The 19,907-nt window shown below is 33.4% G+C and overlaps 1 protein-coding gene across 4 annotated transcripts in view; it reads left to right on the forward strand.

Annotated features, from left to right (window-relative positions):
* Positions 1 to 19,907, forward strand: part of LOC129002853 (gonadotropin-releasing hormone receptor) — a 125,656-nt gene that overhangs the window by 86,848 nt on the left and 18,901 nt on the right. For all 4 annotated transcript variants that reach the window (XR_008491600.1, XM_054430947.1, XM_054430946.1 and 1 more), the window contains 2 exons: positions 6,547 to 6,589; positions 19,129 to 19,402. Coding sequence is in view for 3 of the 4 variants with exons in the window: in XM_054430947.1 (XP_054286922.1) it covers positions 19,158 to 19,402 (245 nt within the window). In the remaining variant the exon portion in view is untranslated. The remainder of the gene's footprint in view (positions 1 to 6,546; positions 6,590 to 19,128; positions 19,403 to 19,907) is intronic.

Consider the following 19,907-nt stretch of genomic DNA (forward strand, 5'->3'; position numbering starts at 1 on the left):
ACTAAAAGGTGAGTGAGCGTAGCGAACGAACTTCAACCTGGAGGCGAGTTAGCGTAGCGAACGAGCTAACCTGAAGGCAAGTGAGCGCAGCGAACTAGCTCCAACCTAAAGGTGAGTGAGCGTAGCAAACGAACTTAAACCAGGACGAAATTGAGCCATGCGAACGAGCTCATCTTGAAAATTAAGAAGTTAAACGGGGCAAAGCCCGCGGGTACAGCTAGTAGTAATATAATACCACCTGGAAAAGCCCAATGTTCGCCTAAAGAGCTGTTTTAGCATCTCTAGTTACCAGCTGCTAGCATAGACTCGAGTTATGTGTGGTAACTTAATAAAACATTTTTTTCTTAATTTTTTTCATTTTATAAAAGCTAAATATAATCAATTAACTTATCTTTTCTTTAGTTTCAATTTATTAAATATGTAAATATGAGATGGTGGATGTGTGTTTGTATAGGTCAAAAGATCTAAATAAAACTTCACATGGAGGTAGTTTCTAAAATATAATCAAAATAATGTTTATTTCAGTAAGTAAAATACTATGTTACAATACTTTGTCAGTACATATTTTATAATTATGCCATAGTTATGTAATAATATACTGACATAGTCATTAAATATGAAATCCCCCTCACATAGGCTACTGTCCGTGCGTGAGAAATTTCCTCTATCAGTAAATAAATATTCTAAACTAAAAAAAAATAGATATTTATAAAACACTAGCTGGCCCGACAGACGTCGTCCGGTCCTAATGTGGTTTTATGTCAAATGCTTGTTCATTTTCAAAATTCAAAAAGCAGAAACCATTCGGGTCGTCAAACTTTGGATTTTTGCTACTAGCCTGTTTGGAGATAGTGGCTTCTTGGAGTTTAATGAAGTTGACGTGTTAACAATTATTGTTAACATATTATGTTTGGATTAGGATTTGAAATATATAGTTGGACTCTTTCTTCAACGTCCTGCCTGTTGTAAAGCGTAGGCCTAATTACAACAGCTTGTTTTCATTTGACTATTTTATTTCATTTCATTACGTTTAAAATGGCCCTCCGATGTTTATAAATGATTCAATCCCATTCCCCAAATTTAATGCACATTAGATAAGTAATTGTATTTCCAAAACATATTTCGAAACTAAAATTAAATACTGAAATTGATCTTTAGGAAATTCATATTTGTGTTCAGAAAACACAGCCAATCAAATAGGGACTTTCTTAATAAAAAATCAACAGTCTGGCAACAAAGTTTTTTTTTATTTGTGTAACAGTAACAGTTGGAATAAAAAAAAAACAAGATTTGTATAAAGATGAATTAAGAGCAATAAACTGTTTGGTGATATAGCCTATGACAGATAATCAATAACAATGCAATGGAGTTATTGACCTACACATTTTATCTAACGGTGCAAAAATAGAAAAACAATAAAAATAGACTATATAGTTTAAATCATTAAATAAAAAAAATATTTACAAATATACAAATCGTACATTTACCACAACATACTAGCAGGTGCAAAAGAAAAAATATTTGTGACATAACCGGGATTATAGACATAACAAAAGCCACAATTTTTATAAGCGTTTTAATTTTTTGGGAGTTTTTTTTTTATCTAAATCATCAGCTGTATAGATAACTTCGTCATTATAAATATATAGAGTTTTTCTACAATAAATTCCTACCCTTTTCTTGCCTCATATTATTATTTTTGAGTTAGTAGAGTCTTAGTCATTTTTCGTGAGCAGGTCAACAACATCAGGGGTTGTAAGCTGCCATACTATTACTAGAAACCTCAAAATCTTCTTAATTTAGTTGTGCTAGAATACTCTTTTCCATTTAGGGAATAAGCTGTTACTGTAGGTCTCATTGAAAGACCTAGACCCGGGACCTATTTTATTTTTCGTTTTGATGCCCCGTGAGAGCAAAAACACCATTCGTATAAAATATATGTAATTTGTAATTTAAGTAATTTGGTTATAATTCATTTCCATTCTAGCTCCTGAGCTGTAATATTTAATGTGATAAAAAGGTTTACATACCTTATAATCCGACAAACAGCTCAAATAGTAGGTTGTTTACATGTTTCGGCTTGTATCCACCATTGTCAAAACATTGCAGTTGGAAAAAAATTCTTATCATTGTTTACAAATGTCCATAAACTTTCACACACACATACACGAACGAATAAAAAAATAAATAGGCCTATTACAATAAATGCACCTGGAGACTACAAACTGTTATAGTTTGCTTATTTTATTTATGGATATGTGTTGTTAAATGTATACTCGTATGAATTATACGATACAATTTACATAAAAAAAACTATTATTTCTTCCCCAAATGGGAATAAATTTAGTCTGCAGGACTGCTGCGCAAGAGTACTTTGTTATGTATTTAATGTGACAGCAAATCGTTTTAATGGTTTTATAGTGAAATTCTGTTTAGTTTTGGCGTTAATTCATACTCGCCTCCCGCTCCAAATTCTTGGGTCGCTAGCGGCACGGTAGAAAATTGGTGGGTCGCTAGCGGCACGGGTCGCTCCTGGCACGGTCGCTTCTGGCACGACACCAAGACCAGCTGTTTCATTAGCCAGGACCATTTATTAAAAACCCAATGATCAAGGACAGTAGGGTATAGTCTCTAACCATCAAAAAGCTACTCTCTTTTCTCAGGATCGAACTGGCGACCTTTATACTAATATGCGAGCACTATAACCACTGACCTACGTACCTCTTGTCCTCGTCTATCAGTTTCTATTATTAGACAGTTGATACATTTTTTGGAGTATGGGGTAAGATGAATTAAACAATGGACGATTATATTATAGACGATTTTAGAGGTAGGTCCAGCTCCTATTATTCATACTATAAGGTTGTCCAAAAAATTCGACCAAAAATATGTAATGTACAGACTTCTCTATTTTAACCTCCAAGCTGTAAATAAACATGTGATTGGAATTTATTTTATTTTTTTTATTTTCTGTTTATATTTCGTTGTTATTTCGTCACCAGCTTGGCAACTACTAAGGGCAATGTTAATTTTTTATGTTTTATTCAATTTTGTGCTTATGTTTTAGCCTATTTTATTTTATAAAGGGATTCTGCACATCCACAGTTAAATATCTTTCCAACAGTATGCCGTGAGATGCACACGAGCTGAGAAAAAGGTTTTAAAAAAACATGCTTGCCTACTATTAATACATTGATTATTATTAAGTCTTAGTTTACAGAAATGTTATGTTACTGTGTTTCTTGGCTTGTTAAATCTTAGAGTTTCTTATTTTTGAACTTTCCAAACGCTGGTCTTCATCATCTAGTACTGTACTTGTTGCTAGAGAACATCATAAATTTAACACCCCAATGACAAATGGCAACTCTATAACTTATCTTGCAGAATATTATCTTTTCTTATACGGATTAGAATGAATTGGACAATGGATGATTTTATCGGTAGATCCGACTCCTCCAGTTCGTTTCTTCATCCGACCATCCTTGATAGCCTGAGTGCAAGGCTAACTACATTAGGAGCGCGTGCTCTAGACCCTACATGTAGCAATGTCAACGATATCGAACACTTCATCAACTTCCGTTGTCATTGTCCTTACATTGAGCATTGCCAGATAAAGACATGAATCTATCAGTGGATGTGTATATTGAAACTGTAGCAGAGGGGTGTTTAACTTTTTAAGTCACATTTTGTTGGTTATTACTATTTACTATATACTTGTAATTCTTACTTAATATTACAAGTAATGCTTGTAATACTTGAAGTCTTTATCCTTGAACGACACTGACGGATAGAATGCCTCAAACTCTTACAAGTAGGCAATAAAACACATTTACACTAAATACCATACTGCTATGATGTAACATATGGTATATGTACCAGTTATTTAGATAGTAAATTGTATTACTGATATTTAGCTTGATAATTATTAAAAATGTCTTTCTTTCCAAACTTTCCTCATTTTTATAGAATGGTTCAAGACGCCTCAAGTCTAATTTTTTACTGAAACTAAGAACATGAAACCAAAACTAAATTACTGAATTTAAAATTTACATAATTAATTTTATTAAGCTTTTGACGCATAAGCATGTATAAAACACCCATCATACATGCTTTAGTTGTATTAGTTACAAGGAACAACATCCATATTTGTGTACATTTGTAGTTTTGTAAAATAAATGGATTTTGAATTGAATTTAACTAAACTCCTTCAGCTAAGGATTGAAACTTATTTCTTTGTTAAAGTAACTTTTAGATTATTAACTTTGCTGGAATCGCCCTTTAATAGATCGGTTATAAAATGAACGTAAACAAACATCCTTATTTCCAAGGTGTGGTTGACGTCTGAAGAAAAAAATCCTAACCGAACGGTTTCCAAACACTGGCATTTTGTTCTGAGAATAATGTTCTATTCATTACTTTAGATGTCACTTATTAGCGTACTTGTCTGTTATTTAAGATTATTGGTGATACATATCTTAAACAATTAGCTTCAATTCCTTAGAACTTTCTCGGTGTATTTAAAATCAGTTTCTATTTCAAAACCTTTTTAATAAGTATGGTTCATGTACAGGTGCAAAAATCACAGAATTAATACCGTTCAGTAAAAAATTTAACAATTAAATCTCAGTTTAAAAACCAAATAATAATTTAATTTATCCGTTAACTCCTGTGTTATCCCTTGTTCACCAACATGATTTTCAATATCTTTACACCGAAATATTTTTCATTGCACACATGGAATAATAGATACATGACATACAACTGTCATCGCGTAATCCTGACCTAACAATCGTTTTGTCAACTTAATGATAATTTTGTAAATATACTTCACCATACAATTCATTACATAAATAACTTAGCTTGTTTGGTCTAATGGAAACCATTCAATAATCATATGTTGTATAACTTAACCACACCAGAGGTGGTTATATAAGGAGTCTAATCGAAGTTTAAGGCAATTTACTGATTGTTTGTAGAGCCTTGTAATAACAGGTGAGGCCGGTGATCGGTGGCTTCAAGGTCAAGGGTTAGAAGAATGCAGGCCCATCTACTGCTGAAGCTGCGGCTGACTGCATACTGATCAGCTAGGTACAGATATGGCCGGGCTTGCAATAGACAGACATTGATACTCCGGTATACTTGCTGCTTGTGTAAGGGACAAAAAAAGTTGCAATACAAGATTAAAAAGTAGAAACGACTTTTTGCAAGATTGTCAAGGTGTTATAAATACTGTAAGTCAACTGTAGGTCCATACTAGAGTCTCACTTTTAGGTAAAGCTATGTTGAAGTTACCTATGTCTTGTAAATATGTTTGAAAAATAACAATACCAATGTAAATTTTTGAAAAATCTTTTTGTTTTCTAATACTTGTGTAAACGATCGTCCATTTCTGATTCCAATTCTGCCCAGACGTTGTTTTGTATGGCTTTTAGGGGAGTAAAATCTCTAACACAAGAAAGTCACACAAAATCATAACCTAAGTCCTGTATCCTTTAGTCTTAAAAATATATCTAAAAATAACGGTGGACTCTCCCCTATTGGATGCTAGCATCATCACGTTCGTGGTTGACAGGAATTGAACCTGGACCTCCAAAATATAGATCCCCTGACTAGCCGTAATAATTTGTGCCACTTATATTGAGGTTGCATGTTCAAAATTCATATGTTAAAACACAAACAGAAATTATCTGCTAGCGATGAGTGTATTTAAGGTTTAATTTTTAACAGAAATTCCTAAGCTACTCCACAATTGTCTTTGTGAAGATGTTCAGATTAACACAACAAGGCGAAACTTATTTAATATGCAATGAAAACTTTGCCAAATGTCTCCTCCAGTTAAGGTTCTGTTGAAACACGCCTTTTGTGGTCTTGATTAAAGGAGAACAAACTTACAACTACGAATTTTATTTTTCTTATATGCAAACAATGTTTTATTTGTTCTAGGGAGGATATGTTTAATATGTGCAAAATTATTGTATTTAAGTACACTAATAAGTAAGTGACGTCTGGTGTGATAAATTGTTATTATAAAAGAAAACAATTCTCAGAACAAAGCGTCTGAACCAGTTTTTCGAAACCGTTTGATTGAGTTTTTTGCTTGTAAGACGTCAACAACACCTTGCAAACAACAACACAATTAAATCGCGATCTGTGTGGGTAGGCTACATTAGGGAAGTACCCGACGTTAAATACTCTAAATGTTACTTACAAATCAACTATTAAATCAAATTATTGTATTGCCCTGAAGTTTTATTTTAACGTTGACATTTTCGCGTCCAAACACAAATATACTTTACCAAGGATGATGCATAAAGCCTCGGAAAAACTTAAAAACCTAAGAGTTCATCACTACTTCAACCTCTTTTAAGTAATATATTCTCCTTTAACATGGCTGTTTCAATTATTTTTTTATAATTGGCTATTTTCCGACTGTTCCCAAACGTAGAATATTGGTTAAAGAGATTAGTATGTAGTTCATTTTTTATTTATATTGTTTTAATCTTTTTGCAACAACAATAATTAAGTCTTTATATTGCTTGTTTGCAGATGTATCGTGCTGTTTGAAGAAACATATTGTATTGCAGTTTAGGTAAGTTATACAATTCCGCCAAATACATATTAGGTAACATGGAAAATTTTGATTATGCTTGTTGATGTAGAACCACATTTTTTTATAAGAATAAATATTTTTTCTTATTATTTGTTTTTTTTTTTATTTATAAGATGTGATCGCATATGGTGTCACGTTAGATTTCTAATTAATTTACCGCTGTGTGTGTTTATAAAGGTTATACAGGGTGTCCATAAAACACGTTTCAGGACTTTGGGAAATTAATCCCCACACTAAAAGGAAGAAAAAAGGTTACAGGAAGGTATGTCCGAAAATGCATATTTACCCAGATATCCGTCATTTTGTTTTTTATACAAAAATGTTTATCTGTGAAGTTTTTCATTCGATGATTATGAAATTTGGTAAACATGTTAACATACACAATACCTATAATATAAAAAATAATAAAGTTGTTCCGATTGTAAATTCTATCGATGACGGTCAAAATTGCAAACAGGCGTTCCCGGCAGGAGTTCAGATCTCTAACTACTTAACAAGTTAAGTGTCCCAAAAAAGATAAATGAAATATAACGTTTTTTCTGTAAAAATAAGGCAAAGTTAGTCTGGAAACCCTTAATTTTTTCCTTATTTTTACACAAAAAAACATTATATTTCAGTTATCTTTTGTTCGATCTTTTTGATCTTGGTATTGTTTGATAGGAAATTAGAAATGCTAAAAAAAGTATCTTCGACATTTTTTCATAGAATTTCATAGCCGTTTTTGAGTTATTTAAATTAGAAAATTCAAACGACCGCCATTTTGAAAATTACAATCGGAACAACTTTATTATTTTTTCTATTACCTATGGGTATTGTGTATGTTAACATGTTTACCGAATTTCATAATCATCGAATAAAAAACTTCACAGATAAAAATATTTTTGTATAAAAAACAAAATAGCGGATATCTGGGTAAATATGCATTTTCGGACATACCTTCCTACAAACTTTTTTCTTCCTTTTAGTATGGGGATTCATTTCCCAAAGTCCTGAAACGTGTTTTATGGACACCCTGTATAAGTCAATCGTTAATTTAGTTTTCACCGTATTTATAATTATTCTTTTTTTCATATATTTCTTCTTGTTTATACTTACGGTATGAAGATTATAAATCCTATATCAACTACGCATAGTATAATATTATTTCCATTGTAATATCTCGCCCTATTTTCCGCCAGTGTGGTTTGTTTTGGTTCGAGGCCTCCACGGCTTAGACAATCCGCGGTCAACGGATCAATTGATGTCAACTATTATCAACAAGTTTTCCTGTTGTCCCCTCAATAATTGTAACACTGATTCACGCCTGTTATAAGCATCGTATTATTCAACATCTTGAGTTAGACTCATGAGTGATAAGGAAAAAGTAAGTTTACTGTTATTGTTAATTATTTAAATTAATTCCAATGGAGATATCGTTTTCAACGAGTTAGACAACCATTTTTTTCTCGGTGGTTGGAATAGAACTATTGAAGTATACAAAATCTATCGATGTCGGTCAAAATTGCACCTAGGCGTTCCCGACAGGAGTTCAGACCTCTAACTACTTAACAAGTTAAGTGATCCAACGTAGACCCTAACTAGCATTATGATTCATGGAGAAATTGTCAATCTAATAAGAGAAACATTTTTAGCTTATATGTGCCTCGAAGTGATTTTACTATCAGATACCCATATTTACCACCTGCCTATTCTTATCAGAGTCTCCAATTTGGCCTCACAATGATGATGACCTGGTGTGCATTGTAATACTTGACGATTTTTACATTTATGCACCATCTAATTACGTGATCGTATACTGTTACAAGACGTGTTACATGTTTATTCCTCCCTTAGATTTACCAGAACGCTTAGAAGATTTATATTGGTTTTTACAAAAACTAACCCATGTAAGGATTGAATTTTGAATAGTTTGTAAACTCATCAAACCTAATATGTTATTCAGTTAGCCCAAAAGCTCGGTTGTAACTTTGTAAGAATAACCTTTGTAATAAAATTAATATTTTTTAAACAAAAATTAATACTTTGAAATTTATGTTTTTCACTCCGCAATAGTACAAAGGTCGCCAAGTGTGCAGCTAAAGGGGGACTCGTTTCAATAGAGTAAGAATACGATTCAGTTAGCACTGGTCAGTTTCCTGTTCCGCAAAAAAACCGTTCCGGGACTTCGCCCTGACTCAAGGAGGTCCGGTCGGCCCGAGGTGTTCATGTCAAGTAATTGGAGGCAATGGAAGCTAGCACTCAAATTGATCTGGTTTCTGCTTAAATAACCTCACACATTTGCTACACAACAAACCCGTAGGTCTTTGGACGAAAATTGATTACAAGCAGGTTCTCTAAATTGTGCATTTACAATAGTCTTGTTAGTGACTAAGGCCGACATATTCCTTAGACACAGCTGTTAATTAATAGCCCATACAGCCAATGACAACTAAGGGACCTCCAGTTTATAGTGGAATCCAAACCAAATTTTTTCCTTGTAATTAACGAATTGGTCTAATTATCATGACAGCACTGCGGATAGTCGTAGTATAACTAGTGTGGACGTTAATCCACAAGAGGGAGTATCGCATCCACAGTGGATGCCTAATAATATCTACAATTCGTGACCTCCTAGTAGCTGGATTACAGGACGACGCCACCGCCCCAGTATGTAAAATCTTCAAGGACTTCAAAGTTTATTGCAATGCAAGGATGTATATTTTGCTAGAGAGGAATGCTGCTTTAGCAGACAAACTTGTCTCTGCACCCTGACGTTATAAGATGGAGTATAAGGTCGCGGTCAATAATTCTTAAATCTCGTCATTGAAAAGCGTCAACGTTAGATGAAATACTCAATGGCCAAATTAGTTAGGGCACTGTGTATTTTTAAAACTAAAATAGATAAAACATACTCCCTTAGCTACTACCTAGCTAAGAAGTTGTAAACGTACACATTCTAACCAACGTTTAACTTGATGAACTTTAGTCTGAGGTGGTTAACACAGTTGACAGTGGAGAGGGTTGTAGCTTTGTTCTAGAGCAGTGACGTGTTGAACAGCTGTGTGGCATGTATTCATCTCTGCGCTTCAAACAATGCGATTTATGACTTCAATCACACTAATATCATTTACGACCCTTTATAATTCATTCAAACTTAAAACATATTATTTTACAAAAACGAGCTCGTGGATATTACCTACTAGTGTAAATTGATTGTTAAAAGAATTTGAACCCAATGATAACTTAATAGACTTTTACTAGTCCCTTAAGGATAATGTAAGGGTATACGGAGAAATCTAAACTTCTTATGTTAAATGAATTTTTACATACATACACTTTTCATTTTATTACATATATACATTTTTACATTACATTTTGTTCTTAAACGTTTTGTGTAGTTGTAATGTTAAAATAGTATCAATAATAATCAAAGATAGTATATAAATTGTAGTTTTAATCCAGCATTGGTCTGTAGGTATTGAGTTTTCAAATCTACATATTCTGCTTATTGTTTTAAAGTAAATCAAAAAGTGACAACACTATCACAGTGGTGCGAAAATTATTCAGCTCAATAATGCTTTTCTAAGTGGAATTATTATCTCAAAGTTCTATGGATGCAAATTGTCTCTAAGTTTCATTGTTTACTAAGCTTGATGAGTGTTGAATTAAGACCTTCATAAGTTCCTCGAGCCTCAATATCTCTTTGTATTTTTAACAGCTTTTTGTCACTTTGTTTCCTTTTGAAAAAAAAAAAACACAAACAAAATATTTACTTAGCTACAGTATTTGCCTCTAAATATATCCATAACCCGTATTATTCAAGGCAAATTTAATTAGTAGCACTTTCATTCTACCTAGTGAACTAACACCGTGAGACAATCATTATTGTTAATTTGGTTCACTTTTTTTTATTGTGTATAGTTTTATTTATGTGATGAGTATCCGACAAACCAAGATTAAAATTTTTAATTTGGTTTATACGATTTGGGTGCTGGAACATTAATTAATCTTGTGTCTAGTTCATGTCTGGTGACACTGGTTGCTAAAGTCGACGAAATTTTGTTTATATTATTATAGGGTTAATTTAATGATTTGTGCTTTACTGTTTGGCTAAATAACTAGGGCACGAGTTATTGTTTATGATTATGTTGTTTTATTTGGTGAAACAAGTTACTGAAATAACAAGAAACAAATTTTAAACAAAACATGACTATTACAATGCACCGGACAGACCAAACAATAAAATGGGCTTCAGCTGTTCCATAAGGATGAGCAAGGAGTATGATTTATCTGTGGTATTACGTACGTACGAATGATTCCTCCTGTTCAGTTTAACAGAGGTTAAATGAGTCACCGAAACCAGGAGGAAAACTTAACAGTATTTGTTGACACCAATTGAACTTTCAAATTGGTTTAACAGAATACCTTTCAACTCCACTACCAGCTGAGAGTCGCTCAACAGCTGGACTTTGAGGAAAAGTGTCTGATATCCAATTGCTGTGATGCATACCACTAAACGAAACTTGACTCATGTCACTTGAAAGTGTCATAACTTTAGTTTACCATTCATTACACAACACGTTTTCCTTATGTCCATAGCCTTAGTTAAAGCTGTAATGATAAACTGTTTGATCGATGGCAAATTAGTTAGTTGTCTAATGAATTGATTGTATTATAGCTATATTTAGTCTGTTGTGTGCGTGTGTTTCATCGCTGTTCGATGATTTACTTTTGTATGTATGATGTTTGTAAGTAAGAAGAGGGATTAGTAACTGAGGGTTCGTTGCTCATCAAGTAATCAATAGGTTTAATCCTGTCAAAAGTATTTTTTCATACGTTGGAACTCATCTGCTAAGCTGTTTTTCATCTTTGTTGTTTTACCAAATGTACTTGACTAAAGAAACACCTGAGCATTGTCGTCAGTTAGGGATAATTAACAGGTTAACAGACCTAACTATTAACATGGCATTTCTGTTAGATCAATAACTGATGGCAAAATGGTGCCTAGACTACCAGGTGTTTTGTACACAAAAATCTTAAAACCAGTGTATACAGATTTGTTCTTCCGTGTCGCAATAAGTATAGGAGTTCTGAGCTCCTCACAATAAAATTCATAAAGATTTTTACCAATAAATAATTGTTCGATAATCTAAATCATAGAAATTTCACTTCTGTGTCATAAACAATATAATTTATTAATTAAAAGGAATAATAACTATTCCTTTCGGCCAAGCAAAAAATTATTTAACAGTAACTAAATAATAGTCAACATTTGTAACCATTAAGAATCATTGAATCAGACTTATTTTTTTGAGCGTAAGTAACATAGACTTACCAACTAATTACCATCTGGAAAACCTTTATTCATTGGTAAACACAAGTTTTTCGACCTTTTAATTAATGGGATATGATCTTGTCTTGAAGTGGAAGGGAAAATTAGTTTACAAAACTGGTAATGTTTGTATGTTGGTACTCATGTATTTGACTGTTAACAGGAGATATCTGAAATAGTGAAAGTAGTATTTAGGAGATCTTGTTAGACCTGGCCCAGCTTAGGTTTGACATTGGCCTATCAATTAATGATGCTTTCTACCCAGTAGACGTGTTGACCTTAGAAACTAGACCAGGGTTTGAACCATTCCGACAAAACTTTGACTGATGCTTCTAAAGCCAACGGAAAATGTTTATGATTCTAATTTTTAAGTATATTTTGCTTGGGAAATTGTAATAGTTTGTTTGGAGATGTATAATTTAATCTAAAGATTTGTAGTTGTTAATCCAAACAAAGAAAGCGTGTGATAAATACACCAATGCAAGTCCAAGCAAACAATAAAACCTTAATTCAGTATAAACGTTAAACGTCTTTCTGTTTACCAGAAAATTGCAGTCACAACTGAATAGATTAGGAACTGACTGATAAAGTAAATGTGTACTCATCTCCAATAGGTTTTTTTACTGTTGGACCTTAAACGTTAAACTATGTATTACAAGAATCAGTAATTTATGTGCAATATTTTGTTTATTTAAAAACAAAGTAAAATTTAGAATTTATCTCCGTGCATTTTGAATGAAATAGACTTACTCAACAGTTAAGTGCAGCATTCGTGTACATCTTCTAATATATAAAATTCTCTTGTCACAGTGTTTGTCTGCAAACTCCTCCGGAACGACTTCACCGATCGTTATGAAATTTGGTGTGTAAATTCTGTAGGTATGCGAATCGGACGTAAACTATTTCCCGTTTCGAAATTCTTAAAAGGGCTCCGCCCCAGTGGCTCTGGAGTTTCCCATGTTAACCTTATGAGAAATGGAATTAATGAATCTTAACAGCTGTTTCAATTAAACAAGTTGGTTCTGTTCTATGATGTTCAATAGCATTAAAGTTACAAGGATTACCAACAGGGTGCAGCACTATTATTTCTTTTACATTTATGACAACAGCTAATTTGCAACCAAAAGGTGAGTGAGCGTAGCGAACGAACTTCAACCAGGACGTGATTGAGCGATGCGAACGAGATCATCTTGAAAATTAAACGTAACGGTACTTTCTTTCCATCGGTCTGTCTTAGGGGAAACCTATAACTTAGGCGATACAAAGTTCGCCGGGTCAGCTAGTATATTATAGAAACAAAGGGCTACGCCATGATGTTTTGGTGAAATCATGGCCATTCAAAAGTATTATCAATAGTTTATCCAATTAAAAGTTTTAACACACTTGACTGTGTCCAACCTAGTGCAAACCCCAAAATTTAAAAACTATGAGATAAGTACAACTTTAACATTTTACTTCTGATTCTTGCTATGTACAGTAAGTCTACACAACTTCACCTTACTATACTTTACAATCTTGAAGTCCATGGTGGTACCTACGTCTAACACGTTGACCTTCCTAATCATAAACTATGGTTATGACGATATCGTTGCTTAAACATTCAAGCATCCAGAAGCTTCCTGGGTTTTGTCGCCAGACACAATCCGGTTTCCCAGTCTCACTGCCGGCTTGTAAACCATCTCGGCCTTGCCAGCTGACTAGCCGGTGGTTTAGCCTCATTATCATTCCGTTTTTCAATTACCGTTGTTTAACATGGCAAGCAAATCGATCTGACAGCTTAAAAATCCATCCTTGTAATTTATTCCTTAAAAGTCTATCTTTTCGTGGTTCACAATTATTCCTCCTCCGTATCAGAACTAGCTCTCGTAATGTCTCCTAAAATAGGCGTAGAAATTGAATAGATCTTCTGATAGTCGAATTATCTACGTGTGTGGTTTCTAACGTTTACTTGATTGTACGTTTTACCGTGTAATTTTATGCCTAGGTATGAATTAGTTCTTAGATCTAGGAAAAACAAGTTTTGGATAGCCGAATTCAGGCACTTCTATTTGGTGTTTGTTAGTACATACACATTATGTGAATATCCAATTAAAAAACCATTATAAAAGCATTATTTTCGGCTTTTTGGACGTTTTTTTGGTTGACCTAGGACGCTGGGTTCTAGTTCGGGATCGTTTTTCACATTACTTCAGACGATACCTAGTTGCGGCATTATCACTTGGATAAAATCCATTGGTAATTTGACCGAATTTTAAACCCGGGAGCTTAAGGACCGAAGACTCGTTCTACTTCTAGACTAGCTCGCTTCCTTATTGGGATTAGGTGTTTGAATAACTTTTCATACTAATATTTTTCAAACATTTCCTCCCATAAAATGTAATTATAGACTTACTAGTCAACCAGACGGTTAGTATTATACATTCAATAATAAGTGTTCAATAGTAAGTGTTATATATTCAATGCTACAAAAATAAGGTGCATTACTTTTTTTTGCAAAATAAAACGGTTATTTATATATTTTATCCAGAAAATGCTTAAATTTGTTTGGTTAATTTTACGCCTGAATAAACTATTAAAACTTTAAGCCAAATTTAAAGTTATCATAAGGTATTGTGATGTATTAAGAATTACGAGTGGGATATTTTACTCACATCATGGCTAATGCCATTTATCTTCATTTAAGTCATAAGCTGGATAGAAAACCAGAAAGCTCTTGCGTATTCTGGTGTTATGGCTTCTGAGTGGTATTTTATACAAATCTTGGATTGTGTGTTCAATTTAAATTATAAAACAATTTACAGTTTATTTTTTCATGCTTGAACCCGGATATCTTGGAATATAATATACATATTATGAACTATCTTCTGTGGTTAAGTTTTGTATTTTTTATCGTTTGAAAATATGTTTAAAGAATCTTTTAAATATATAAATACAAAGGATATGGGAATTCCCTTAAGTATTCTTTTCCCCCTACAATAGTGTTTATCCTTTATATTAGTGTCCTACCTAAAATGGGCGTACCTGCTTGGCCCAATATATTACACTTTTTGGTTCATTCTAAATACATTACTAGCAACTACAGCCACAATCTGTTCTGCAAAAGGATCATGGATGATGAAATGGCGGTGGTTCACTCTTAAAATACGAAAATCCTGTGAAACTAGCCTTTGATTTTACATTTTAAGTATCATAGTAATTTAAACTTTAAAACACAATCTTGGAATAGAGTTTGACCATAAGAGATGGAACTACACATACAATACAACCATAACACAACTCTCTCTAGACGAACGTATTGTTGAAGCAGTTGTGCGTGTGCGTATGTGAGTCTAGATGTGTCAAGATAATTGACATCAATTGGTCCTTCTAGTGTCTTATTGGCTATTTATCAATTATTGCTGTAAAACTTCCACAGTTTTCCAGATTGAGCTGTTCTTCTGCTCCAACAATTAGGTTCTAGCTTTTCATGTATCTGGGATGCACACAGGAATTGCACATGCAATCGGTTTTTAGTGCAAATAATTGTACAGTAAAATTATTGCAGTTATTTCAACCTATCTTTCTTAATAAAAGTGCTTCCCAACCACTGGTTTACAAAGTTACGGTGTAGCTAATAAGCTAAACGTCACTTTAGCAGGATTAGAAAACACCAATCAAATCTATATAATTAATACGCTATATGAAACTTTGTCGGTTGAACTCCTCCGCCATTTCTAAACCGATTTTATCCATTGAAGTCTCATTGGAAAGAGCGAGTCGCGTAGATTTCCAAACTGGCCTTACATTTTTTTTAAAGTCCGTTGGGCTCTGCCCCAGTGGCTTTGAAAGTTCCCATGTTATCCTTATGAAGAACATAATTGTTTACATTTTGATCAGCTGTATAATTTTATTGCTGTTATTTATTTTTCAATTCAATGAAACGCATTGAGTACATTTATTTACTATTTGAGTTTGTGTAAACATAACCCCCAAGACGGATCGTGTTAGTATGGTTGTATCTTAAATTTGTGTATTTATCGCTGTTTTGTGTCGCTATGAAGGATCGTGTTAGCATGATTGTAACTTAAATTTGTGCATTTATCGTTGTTTTGTGTAGCTATAATTTGTTTATTTGTTGTTTTTTCTTTTAAATGCCTCCGACGCTACTACAACGAAATATGTACAGGAGGCGTAATCGTGATAACGACCGCAGCTACAGAACAGTGACACGTAATAGGCTCAACTATTAGGTTAAAAATGCGCCCTAACACTACCCCAAAACAAAACAACTTTTCGTTCTCAATTGGCCCTCTATCAATGACCTGTGTTGCCTGTACAGCGAGGCATTTTGAGAAGGAGACGAAAACCGGCCGGAATGCTTTAGGTTTATCAATAACGAAGATAAACATGGTCTGAGTTACACACCGGTAATCTTTGAGTTGACTCTTTTAAATTCATTGTAAATATGGCTGTTATTCGTTTTGAAATAACTCCTGTAATACTTTGCAATTGCTCGAATTCGAGCAACATGTACACTAGTAGAGATAATTTACCAGCGGTTTGTTCAAAAACTAGTCTTTATCACCATCAAGTTTCAAGACAAGTGTCAAATAAACAGTTTGAAGATGGCGTGACATCATTGTGTTGACGCTAGTTTGGGTAATGGATGACAAAGTCACAGGTGATCTGTTATTGTCAGACAACTACATGCCATCACAGTCACACAGCTGTTCAATACCACATGTCAATCAGCTGATCTCTCACATCTCCTGCTTTGACAGTGAACATGTCTAGACTCTTCAGTGTAATGATTGAAGTCTTGTATAATAATCACACAACTTGAATTGGATAAATTCACATTATTTATACTTCATTAGTAAGACTTACTATTTAGGACAACTGTAATCAATATTAACACGATACATCTTTAGGTCATGGTCACAGTGTATTCTATCATTTATCCCACGATATTAAAAATATGATGTGTTTGAATGTAGGCCTAAATAATAAAGGTTCTTGATTATAAGGATTTTTTATGTTTTTTCCAATGATTGTATTGGTTACTTTTGTCTTTATTTTTTTTCAATTCTCATCCATTTAAATAATGTTTCTGATACTCCAGGTGCATCTGAACCTATCTATTCTTAATAACAATTTAACGTAGAATGTGATGGTAGTGTTTAAGACACAAAATTGTATTTTTAAACCACCAAATTTGGAGTTTTCTGCTAAATAAACGTGTTTCTTGATTATCAAAATAATCTTTCTTTGAGTGAGTGTGTGTTTTAGAATTTTTTTCAAATTGTGTTTTGTCACATTCGGGTTGGTGTACCAACCAAAAATAGTTTTAACACTAGGTCAAGACCACCCTATATTCGTAAAAGACATATTCACGATAAAATATGAACACAGGGTTATATTTATTGTTTAACGCCAATTTTATATTTTACTCACATAGTAAATAAATGCATCAGTAATTTAAAATATTCAAAAAGGACACCATAGTACCTTTCCATTTTAGACTTTTTGTAGAAATCTCCGCACTCACTTCCTGGACGACACATTTTAGGTTCTTGGTGGTAAAAGATTACTAGATTATCGTACTGAAGCGTGTGTGTGTGTAACCACTATAAAAATATTCTAGAGAATTAATCAATTTGATTGAGTTTCATACTTGATTTGAGTAAAACATATAGTATGAACGGTTGTTAAAAGCATTTAAAAGATTAAATCGTCCTTCATATTTATGTGGTTTTGATCCAAGAGACAAGTGAAATCGTCCTAAAATCGTTCGATTTCAAGAGGAAGGCCACTGCAAAATCAATTCAACACACACAATACTGGTCATATATCTTAACAGCTGCTTGCATAAGGCGATAGCGTTTCTCAGGGAATATATTACGTGCTTTGGAAAATTCTCACTTGTTTATAACCTTGCTGTTGTTATCTATTTTGATTCACAAGATCTTTTACGGTTTGCCGTTAAAAATAATATAACTATAAATGTATCTTATGCATTTACTAAAAATATACTTTAGTGGTATGTATTATCTCACTGGCTCTTTTAACAAACTCCTTTTCAGCTACCCTTATTTAAATTTGCAGATTAGTTTGAAAGTAAATAATTATTCAGTTAGTTCGTCCACAAAAGTTAGGTGGTTTTAGGGGAAGCTCACCAACACCTTTTTCCTTAATGTATGTTGAAGGTTGACAGGTTAAATAAAAATGTATACAGGGTGTTACAGACTTCAGGGAATGATAGTACTGATCAAAAAGCTCATATAAACGGAAGTCGAAAAAAATTTCGTTTATCCCCTAGCCGCAACTTTGTATTTTTACAGTACAATTTATATCTCAAGAATTATTCAAGCTACGGAAACCAGTCTTTGCACATACATTTATTGTGTCAAGAGGCAATCAAATAAACATAAATAAGTAATTTTCTTTTCCTTTTAAGTTAACGAAATGGCGGCCATTTAAAAATTGTAAACTTAAATTACTAAAACATGGTTCTTTTTATGAAAGATTTCAAGAATACTTTTATTTATCATTTTTAGTTCCCTATAAAATGATACCAAGTTCAAAAAGGTAAAAAGAGTAGCTGAAATATCACGATTTTTAGTTGGAAATTGGGGTAGAAAAAGGCTAAGCTAGTCAGGTTTGCCTCATTTTACGGCTAAAAAAACATTATATTTCAGCTAATCTTTATTAAATCTGTTTAAATTTTGAATTGTTTGATAGAGAATTTAGAATGCTAAATAAAAGTGCTCGAAATTTTTTCATAATATCAGCCATAATTTAGTACTTTAAGTTTACAAGTTTTAAATTGCCACCATTTTGTTAACTCAACAGAAAATTAAATACTTATGTTTTTTATTACCTCTTGACATAATAAATGAATATATGTGCAAAGTTTGAATGCCGTAGCTTGAATAATTCTTGAGTAATAAATTGTTTTGTAAAATATACAAAATGGCGGCTATCGGCTAAACTTAATTGTTTTCAACCAATGTTTACAAAACCCTTTGTTTAGATTGATTAATACTATCAGCCCCTGAAGTTTTTGACACCCCTTTATGAACACCCTGTATTTATATAAATGTTTACATGTTACCTAAGTTAGGTTGAAGTGGAGGGGGCAGATTTCTTCCCCTAAAACCACCTAAATTTTGTGAACGGGTCTGTCATTTATTATATATAATTTTTAAGATTAATTTTTGTATTGCAGATAGTATGAAGAAGAGGTGAGTCGCAGCCATGGACATAGAACTGCCCGTGTTGGGAGATGGCAGCATCGTCCTGCCACTGGAGGACTGCAACTCCATGAACGTCTCCAATCACACGGACTGGAAGGTCATGTACTTCAACACCACGGTCCACTGTCTGGAACACGCCCCTGTCCTGACCGATGGGGCGTACACCCGCGCAGTGGTCCTGGGCATCATGGCCGTCATGAGCCTAGTGGGCAACGTGCTCACCATCTACAGCATACACACCTCCAGGTAAATAGTGCAAAATTTACACATCTCTAGGTAAATACTGTTGAATGTAGACACCTTCCGGTAGATACTGCAGAATATAGACACCTCCCGGTAGGTACTGCAGAATGAATACACCTCCAGGTAAATACTGCAAAATATATGCACCTCCAGATAAATATTGTCAAATGTACTCACCTCCAGGTAAATACTACAAAATATACTCACCACTAAGTAATACTGCAAAATTTACAAATCTACAGGTAAATACTGCAAAATAAACACACCTCCAGGTAAATATTGTCAAATATACTCACCTTTAGGTAAATACTGTCAAATATACACACCTCCAGGTAAATACTACAAAATATACTCACCACTAAGTAATACTGCAAAATTTACAAATCTACAGGTAAATACTGCAAAATAAACACACCTCCAGGTAAATATTGTCAAATATATTCACCTTTAGGTAAATACTATCAAATATACACACCTTCAGGTAAATACTGTCAAATATACACACCTC

This window comes from Macrosteles quadrilineatus, unplaced genomic scaffold (assembly GCF_028750875.1).
Source record: "Macrosteles quadrilineatus isolate MER2022 unplaced genomic scaffold, UCM_ALF_1.0 Scaffold_9__3_contigs__length_116548681, whole genome shotgun sequence".
Classification (NCBI taxonomy): domain Eukaryota; kingdom Metazoa; phylum Arthropoda; class Insecta; order Hemiptera; family Cicadellidae; genus Macrosteles; species Macrosteles quadrilineatus.